Source organism: Rhinichthys klamathensis, unplaced genomic scaffold (assembly GCF_029890125.1).
Source record: "Rhinichthys klamathensis goyatoka isolate OS25496 unplaced genomic scaffold, OSU_Roscu_1.1 h1tg000221l_1, whole genome shotgun sequence".
Taxonomy (NCBI): Eukaryota; Metazoa; Chordata; class Actinopteri; order Cypriniformes; family Leuciscidae; genus Rhinichthys; species Rhinichthys klamathensis.
In genome coordinates this window covers 1,286,571-1,296,602 of record NW_026606745.1, presented here as the reverse complement: position 1 = coordinate 1,296,602, position 10,032 = coordinate 1,286,571, and the positions used below count along the sequence as shown (strand labels likewise).

The window sequence follows — 10,032 nt, the reverse complement described above, 5'->3', positions numbered from 1 at the left end:
ACACATTTGAATGTTGATTCTGGCAGTCAACCACAGAGCAAGTCACGTGTGCACTACATTTCTACATTTTTCTTGACTGAATATGAGTGGGAGAGGGAGGGTCTCTTCCTGCAGCATATGTCTGCGGTGTCTATATATGGTATATCCTGCCCCGTTTTGACGTCAAGTCGGGGGAGAAATTAAAATCTCGTATTTGAGTGCGCGTGCACGTGGGCTGGTTTAGGAACCCTGGGGTAAACAAACGCTTCACTTTTGAATATCGACTTCCCGGCCAATGTATAATCGTTAGGCAATTATAACATACATTGATTCTCGTGGAAAAGTGAAAATTACAGGTTATGACTCCTTTAAAGGTCCCGCAAAGCAAACAAGCATGTCGATCGTTATGTTTGCAGAAAATTGATCGATGGAAAGAACTTAACAATTATAGTGACATGTTTGCTAATGAAATAAACAAGTTAAAAGCCTTTTTTTTGGTGTGGCTTTTGTGTTTGTGACGGAGTAGTACAGATTTCAGACACCAAGAATTTCGACTACGCCACCCATGGGAATTTCACCCCGGGAAATATGAATGAAACCTAAGAATTTAGGTCACACAGGTTCGATTCCCTTAAGAAGGTAGGCAGAAACGTGGGTATCATGAAGAAATACAAAATTTTATTAATACAAAGTCCTATTTAAAGCTGCTGTCCGTAGCTTTTTTTGGGTTAAAAATTATCCAAAATACATATTTGATAAAATACATAACCAGCCAGTGTTCAAAACTATCTGCTTGCCTTAGCTCGATGCAAAATGGTAAGCTTGTAATAATGTTTTTAATTTTAGTGGTACTGGTGGATTTCCGCGGGAGATTCGAGCATGTCTTAGTGTCATTACGTCACATCTGTACACATAAAGGAGGAGTCTCGGCTGGTATAAGCTATATTGCGTGTGAGGATGTTGGAGGTAGAGATTTATAGCCTTTTCTCACAGCACTTGATATAATTAAACTTATCAATTTGATGGCGGATCCAGAAAGGTTCAAACGAGGATCATCATCAGTGACAACTAGAGATTCACCCGCTGTAACATGCAAAAGACTTCGTTCGGACTTCAGAGTGGCTACAAAAAAAAAGAGACTGCAACCGGACCCATGCGAAAACAAGGATAATATCGGAAGGACATTACATGATGTAGTCACGCAATGCTTGCTGACGTTGTTAACGTTAACAATTAGAGAACATAGTATAGCTACTTTGCATGGTTTTGCGTGAAATGATAACTTATAAGCAATTGTTAGATTTAATCAGCGCGATTTACTGCAATGTCAGAACCAGAACAAAAGTGAATGTTTCTTACTAGTTCAGATGACATTTCCCGGTGAAAATTCTTATGTTGGTCATACTTCCAAAAATAATAATCTGTGATTCTGAATGACAATATCCACATCGGCGCGGTGACTGACAGCTGCACACTCTCCTCAAACACTGTGTTCATCCGCGCTGTGCCGTGTCGAGGGTGTTGAACTACAACCCACGTAAAGTTGATAATTCCGCGAATGACTGCAATTGCAGATTTCGAACAGAGATGGCGACAAAGAGGAAAAATGCCGGACTGCAGCTTTAAAAAGAGAATGAAATTCACATTAAAATAACCTCAGTTGCACTAGGATGTGTCTGATGACTCATTAGTGCATGGCTGACATAGGTTTCAAGACAAAAAAAAAAAAAAAAAAAAAAAAGTGACATACAACAATTTACATAACTAATAATTACACAACTGACAAAAGAAATACAACCTTACAGGGCCGAGGTTCACCACGGAGAAGTGATCACAAAGCTTGTTAGTCAAAAGCACACTTGCACACACACACCACCGTGTACTCATCACGCAACCAAAACACTTCAAAAGTGTTGCACGGCAACCGTAGGAGGAGCACCACCACCACCACAAGAGACCCTTCACCCGTGGAACCCCGGCGACTGAAAGAAAATAACAAAAACAAACTTAAAAACAGTTACAATAAATCACAATTTGATTACATCACTGTATGGTCACAGGAACAGGCAGTGATAAAGTCATATCAAATCACAAACAATATACAGATTTTAGTAGGCCTACAATAAAAAAAAAAGAGAAACAAATTAACTCAATTCAAATAATAGGGTAGACGAGCTTAACAGGAGCAACCGCGGGGTTATCTTCTCCTTATTTCACAAATTAGTGAATGTCAACCCCATAATACACTAAACTATAATTTAAAGAAACCAAACAGCGACAATCCCCCTGATTAATTGGACGATACGGCGTTCTCGCAGTATGGCAGCAGAGAAGCGAACGGGACTTCAACTATGGCAGAAACAAATCGCTCACGAGCGAGAGAGAGAATCCTAAGACAAATAGACACAGAAAACAATTACTAAAATGCATACATCACCTGCTAAAATTCTCAGCATACGGGCATGACAACACTCACCGAAAAATGGAAATGAGCTCTATTATCCCTTTACAGGCACGGGTATACGGTATTCATATAGCTGCCGTTCAGCGGAGAAACAGGAAATACTGAGAGGTTAGCGGTCTTAACATCCACTTAAAACAAGCCGAGGGAACCAGGGAGGAGAAAAGACAGGCTGTGTCCACTGTCAACAACAGAGAACGGGGAGGAGCCGGACGTGACGCATCCCAGGCCATAACCAACCAGCTCTTAAATAGTGGATACTCCCTGCTGATTGGTGCTCACAACCGTCAATCAACACCACTCATCTCATTCATTCGGTTACATGTTCATGGTTAAATGCTATTCTAATTTGCATTCCCGCTGAAAAACAAGCGTTCTAGCACGAAAATCTTGCCTATAAATAGTGTTGCGCGCCTTCTTATGAAATTCAAATGATCAACCTCTCCTCTATTTTGCTTGGGAACTAATGTGGTCGGAACCAAAGTTACTAGACTGCGTTCTCTGGAATCCTCTCAAACGGAGCACATCTACATTCCGATTGGTTGCCGCCAAGGGGGTAATCCATCAGCCGGAAGTTGAAGCCTCGCGGGAGCCGCCATTGTAGCAGACCATCACCTGCTGTTAGCATCCCATTGACTCCCATTCATTTTGGCGTCACTTTGACAGCGAATAACTTTACATCTGAGGCGTCCAAAGACTTAATTTGTCCATTATTTATTTCTAAAGAAACACGACAATGTATAAAATGTTCCATTACTTTGTATCTTACGTTACGGCCCCGTAGAAGCCGTTTTTTTAAAAATAGGCTAAAGATTGCGTCATAACCACGGGACTTTCTATCGCACAATAGAGACATTACCGTATAGACAGGAGGAGAAGCTCGCTGGCAATCTTTAACTGTCTATGAGGCAATCGGGGGGACATGGAGGCACAAAGTCAAGGTAGAAGCCCATAAATAGAGAGTCTATAAAAGCAATGGGACAAAATATTTCAACAACGTTTTTGAGGAATTAGGTGATTCAGATTTATCTTGGCACAGCTACTAGAAGATTTTCAACTGCCAGACTGTCGTCACGCTCAGTTTGAGCCTGCGCAGTCGCTCAGACATCAGACAGGAAGTGCAATAATCGGGCTTCAAGTCTTCTCCGTTGAAATCAATGGGGTCGCTCTGTCCATTTCTTTTACTGTCTATGGTTGCCGCCGGTTGCCGCCGAACCGCGTCATAGCTCATTTCCCTAAAGTTGAGCTGATTTCAACTTCTTCTCGCCGCTCCTCGCCGCTCTCACCGTCCAAGACGCGTCGCGCCGCCCTCGCCGGAGCTCGCCGCCGGCTCTCATTGAAAATGAATGACTTCCGGCCACTTTGACGCTCTCGCCGCCGGCGGTGTGAACGCACAGTAACCATTCAGAAATGTCCTGTTGCATTCTACATGTTATTCTTCTTGAGTCTCTCCATCATTGTCTGACTCTGGTTTGAACATAAAAGGCTAAAAGTTTTTGAAATTTTCAGTGCATGTCTGTGTGAGGTAAATGGACACAAGCTGTTGAAGCTCCGCCCTCAGCAGCTCATTTGCATCGAAAGTGACACACACAAAAACGGTGCGTTTTACTCACCCTCAAAAAGTGACAATTTTAACATATATAAAAATATCTGTGGGGTATTTTGAGCTAAAACTTCACATACACACTCTAGGGACATCAAAAAGTTATTCTACGTGTTTTGAAAAGGGCATTATACCACCCCTTTAAGTTACGATGCTTTTGGGAAACAGACCGCAATATAAAGATCAGTCGTACGATCGTTTTTACAAACTTTATAGGCTTAGGCTATGATGCTTTTGGGAAACGCAACCCTGGCCTGGACGTATCCTTACTTTATGATTTCAAAAGTTCTCAAATAAATCCATAATAACACATCAGAATATGTTCAATGAAAGCTGCCAACTCATTCAGCCACATCTGTTTTGTTCTTTCTGCACCAAAGCTTGCTTAATATCCTTTCAAGAGTGTGTTTGTTCAGAGCTACTCCATGCCGTTCCATTCCATTCTTAATAAGGCAAGAATTTCGTCATAAAACCATTTCAAATACTCCTCGATGTGTTCACCATTCATCCTATGTCGAGTCGCGTCAGATCAATGAATTTGCAAATAATAATTTCGATTTAGTTATGTAATAATTTCGACTTTTTAATCTCATAATTTCGATTTGGTATGTCATAATTTTGACTTTTTATGCATGATTGTTTTTTTCTTATGTGGCGGAAATGGGCAAAAATTGCATCTTAGGGTTACTGTCATGATGAGGTCATGTTTACTTTTAGCTTTCTTTGTATATTAGCTTGTATTTTCCAAATCAGTTTTCCTCAATATTCGACTGACCCTTGTGGGCTCCATAGCTCTGATAATATGTGGACAAACATTACATTGTCTTTTCATTCTGAAACCTAGCTATAAGTGTAATAATAAGTAAAATCAAAACATACAACAAAAGGTCCATGATTCTGCACCAGAAGTGACAGCAGCATATAAAGAGCAATCCTCCAAATCTGCAGTAATCAGCTGGATCCTTGGTGCATCTGGGGGTGAAAAGAGAAAGAGAGAAAGAAAGAAAGAAAGAAAGAAAGAAAGAAAGAAAGAAAGAAAGAAAGAAAGAAAGAAAGAAAGAAAGAAAGAAAGAAAGAAAGAAAGAAAGAGAAAAAGAAAGAAAGAAAGAAAGAGAGAAAGAAAGAGAGAAAGAAAGAAAGAGAGAGAACAGCACTCTCTTTCACTCTCATTACCCACAACTGAGGTGCTCTCTACAAATTAATATTAATGTGTTTAATAAAACAATAACAATTATCGACTTAATGACAGAGACACAGGCTTGCAAAAATCTACTCAACCAGCTTCATACAAAAACTCCACAGTAGATCCAACATTGTGGTTTTTATAGTATTCATGTCCTCTCTGCTGAACAAGTGTTCATGACAGTGTTTTTCATAATTCACAATAGGAGACATTTTATTTCACAATAACGATACATCACAATATATTTAATTTTACTATTTTGAAATAATAATGTTAGAATTTGACGTAGTGTGGAGGTCACCATTATGATGTCAAAGAGTCGTTGGATTTTGGTAACTTTACAACACAACCTAAAAACAACAAAATATCAACGTCAGCTGACGTCGGTATTGGACGCAAGTGGAAAAAAGGCATGTAGGCCTAATTTGCTTCTCAAAAACTTTCAGTTCCTCAGAAGAGATGAGAGGAAGATCACTGCATGCCAGACTGACTGAAGAGCCAATTGTTGCTGTTGTTTCTTCTATCCTGGTTTTCCATTCTTTTGTGACCAGACTGCAATATCATGCTCAAGCATTGCAATCCTAGGCTAACATAAAAAACAATGTAGGCCTATAGGATATGTAAATAATATCGTACATTATGCATTTTATTACAGGTCAGAATTTAAATGCTTAGGGTAGGGTCAGACTCAGGGTGTTCTACTACTGAACTACCAAAAAAAAGGTCTACTGCAGAATATATCTGAAACCACTAGATGACACCATTTCCTTAAATAATGATCAAGACCTACGACTACGCAATAACAGTCAAATGTAACTTTTAGAACAACGCTCAGATCCACTTTACAGTCGTTGTTCCCAATATTTTTAATGAAATTAATTTGAAATTTAATCTACAGAGCGAGTTTATTCGCGTAAACAATTCCTCATCTTAATGTATTACCAGTTGTCGAAAGCTTTATTTTATGACCATTTTCAGCTCTGTGTGTTTAATACTGCGCGTGCCACACTATGAGCTCGAGGCACGGTGACGTCAGCGCCGAAACACTGAACTAAACAAGCCATTTTCAGCAGCTTGAGCCCCTGTTGGAGTCCTCGGCCCTCCCAAACCACTTCTGATAGTTACCCAGCGTCTGATCCGAAGAGTTGAACGCCGTTCTTCGTCTGTGACCGCGTCTCTCTGAAAAGCATCGCACATAGACGAGCGCTCAAAATGTCTGTGAAGCCGGAGGCGGGTTCGGAGGGAAGCTGGTACGGGGATGATTTTGAGGAGATTGATCGCTTTGAGAGTACCACTACCGCCCGGCGTGATGACTTGGGAGAGGGGAGGCAGATGAGAGACTGGGAGGACGAGTCAAGTGAAGAGAAACAGTTTTCCAGCCATCCCGAAAGCGACCGGCAACCGCTCCCTGTTGTCATGGAGACTTCTTCCACAGGTAATGGGATTTTGATCTACACCGTCTTTTATGCAATGCTTTGAACAAGCTTAGTGCTTAACTTCTCTGTCGACCGGGGCCTTGTTATCAGGTAGCAGATACATTGGCTTATCGCTTTGTATGGGGTGGAAGTATGTTTTGCTAAAATGAGGTTGGGCATTAAGGAATTTAAGTGTTCTCGATTGTTTTAGCACTTTTGAGGAAGACATATCTGAGAATCCCATTTACTTGGCATTTACAGCCTTTAACAGTATGAGACCTTCATTTCAAATTTAAGCAGATCAGATATAACAAATAGGCTAAATAGCTACATTTATTTATTTTTTAAAGGTGTTAAACACAGACAATCAAACAATTAGTTATTTTTTAACCATGTAGGCTATTATATAAAATACCTAATAAACGAAATATCACGGACTATAATAAAATAGGCTAATGTGTAGGCATATCTTGTCCAATGAACAACCAGTCAGTAATTGATTTAAATCTCACGAGCTTTAAATCTCTTGTTTATTTCGAGTGGGACAAACATGATCATAATCATTTGCGGGTCAGTAAATGAGTCAGTTAATTTAGTGACTGCTTTAGTTGAGTAATTCACAAGTGTTTATGATTCTAAAAGAACAGTGTTCTGACAATATGCTATCTATAACAAAGTATACTATATTTTCATAGTGGTAGGTTTGGAGCTTAGTAAAGCCTAACACACACATAATCACACTTAATGAACATAATGCTGGTATTATTTCTCTGTGAAGATGTGCTACCTATAATTTTTTACACATTTCGTGTTGTCGTATTACATCTGACAGCTTATTTTGTGCCTCACGAAGCATACCACCCATATTTTCACTTGAAAAAAAAAAAACTTTTTGCACAGGTGGCACTTCCTGAGAAGGTAGCACACATCATCAGAAACATGTTTTATGAGGACTCATCATAGACATGATTTTATATTCTATCCCCTAACCCTAATCTTACCCCTAAACCTAACCCTTGCAAAAAAAAAACATTCTGCAAAATCATCATTTAGTATGACTTATAAGCTGTTTTCCTCAAGGGGAATGACATTTTGTCCCCATGACATCAAACATTTATTCACAAGAACAAAATATACTAGGCATATATTCATCCAATATCACAAAACCGAGGCCTCTGATTCTCCATAAATCTATACCTATAATCGTTTTTAAAATTACTGGTAAGTCATGAATGAGACCTATTTACTGTGTTTGTGAGGTGCTGTATAACTCACTCTTTTCCCCCTTCAACTATTTTTGTCTGTTGTTATTATTCCATTGTGTCCCAGCTGCTTTTCAGATCAGACACTTTGTAACCTTTACAGGCCCTTTACTGCATAGAGATCAATACTTGACATAATTTGAACATCTCACAGGCTTTGATCTGTGAAACTCGAAACTCTGTGTTATATGACATTATGCTAGGTAGTAGAGAAATAAAGTGAAGACAGAGCAATTCAGATTGTTTTTATTTTATCGAGATAAAATAGATTGTAGCTCCATTTCAATAAAGCCACAGTCTATAAATTGTCTCTACAACCAGATGAAAATATAAGACATAAGTAAGGGTAATACTATATGAGGTAGGATGTTTCCTTTTATCACGTTCTGCTCCGAGACACGAAGGTTGAGGATCCAAATGCAGTTTTATTGAAAGGATAATCCACAATCGTAGTTTAAAAACAGGCAAAGGTCATACACACCGGGTAATCAGTCCAAACAATAACAGGGTCATAGGGGTACAGGCAAAAACAGAGGAAACCAAGAAAACCGGACAGAAGCTCGAAAACCAAGATAAAGAAAACCAGGAGAATGCTTGGAATTGCAGTGTGACACTAAACAAGACTTCGCAGGGAATGACAGAAAGAACCAGGCTTATAGGGTGAGCAAACAAGAAGATGAGACACAGGTGAAAACAATGAGTGCTGATGAGTCCAATTAGAGAACCTTTGCTCCCATTTTCTTAAACCAGTCTTTGTTATGAAACTAAAGATGTTTTCTTTTTCAATTTTAGCTTTCTTTCTCTGTTTGATCTTAATGCTGTTGAGTGAGAGTGAGATGATTATGTAATAGTCTTTCTTGTGGGTATCACAGATAGATGGAGAGGTTATTATTGGGTAACACACAACACAAATAACCTAATTATGAGTTATAATACAGTCAGCTAAGGGGAAATGGTATTAGGTGGAAAAGAAAAAAATTAATCAAATCGTCAAATGATGCAGGAACAATAAAAGTGCTTTAATTGCAGTCTAATAACTCCTAATTTGTTTAACCAAACAAAAGGACATTTTAAACATTTGTCACTTTGATTCAGTCTTCAGTGAGGTTTCTTGTGGCCACCGTTGGAAATTCTCCTAACCTGTGCATGTAAACACTTATAGACTAAATCCCTGATAAATGAACTTAAATTAGTATCTTAAACGTTGTGAGTTTATTTATAGATGCATCATGAGTGAGTCACACAACATGTGTCTGAATCACCAGATTGACATTGGCAAGTGGATGAAAATCAGAGTCTTGTGGTAAAATCCTTCTCATCAGACTGAATCTCTCATTAGCTGAATGACAGCCTAACCCAGTGCTTATTGAACCACAATACTGACTCGTGATACTTGCCCTTTTGAAAACCAGTCATTAGATCACATTTCGAGCCCATTGTTAACCTGTTAAAATGTTGATTTTAACATGAAATGAACCTGATTGTTTGGGTGAGATCACTCCATTACACCTTTGACTTTTGATAAGACCGTTTTAGGTTAGAGTTTAACTGTGCATTTTTTTACATGAATAATTTAGTGGACAGACGTGAAACATAACCTTTGATAGAATGCATTTAATGTGAATATATCCTATTTTTGAGAACAGCTAGGTCAGAGGGTTTTTTATACTGTTAATATCCTGACTAAGACTAATTAAAATAAAAAAAACTTGGTTGATACCTAAAAACTTTTCGGGTTTTTCCTCTAGCATTTGCCTGTGTTTTGAGTATTTTTTGCACCTCAGGGTAGAGTCAGATTAAAACTAACTTGCTGAAGTTTGCTTCCTTGCAATGCAATTATTCTTAAGTCTTTCACCAAGAACATACAAAACTTGATAGTTTGATTCTGTGCTCAGTTTTCTCTAATAACAGTTCACCAGTACTGAACCATGGCTGGCTACAGAAAGAAGAGAGTGCCTTGCCATGGATGTTTCCTGGAATACTGGCAACACTGTTTGATTTTGGACATACAATTAGCAATTATACCATGTATAGGTTATTTACTGGAGAGACCCCACTGTGCTGTCAGTGGTACCACAATTATTCTCACTTCAGTGAGTCGTGATTCATTAGGGAAATTTGGAATGCAA

At 38.9% G+C, this 10,032-nt stretch overlaps 1 protein-coding gene across 2 annotated transcripts in view; it reads left to right on the top strand.

Moving 5' to 3' along the window:
* Positions 1–6,423: 6,423 nt before the first annotated feature.
* rtn1b (reticulon 1b) overlaps positions 6,424–10,032 on the top strand; it is a 39,222-nt gene continuing 35,613 nt past the window's right edge. For both annotated transcript variants that reach the window (XM_056264446.1, XM_056264445.1), the window contains exon 1: positions 6,424–6,661. In XM_056264446.1, the coding sequence (XP_056120421.1) occupies positions 6,439–6,661 (223 nt within the window). In that variant the 5' untranslated portion in view covers positions 6,424–6,438. The remainder of the gene's footprint in view (positions 6,662–10,032) is intronic.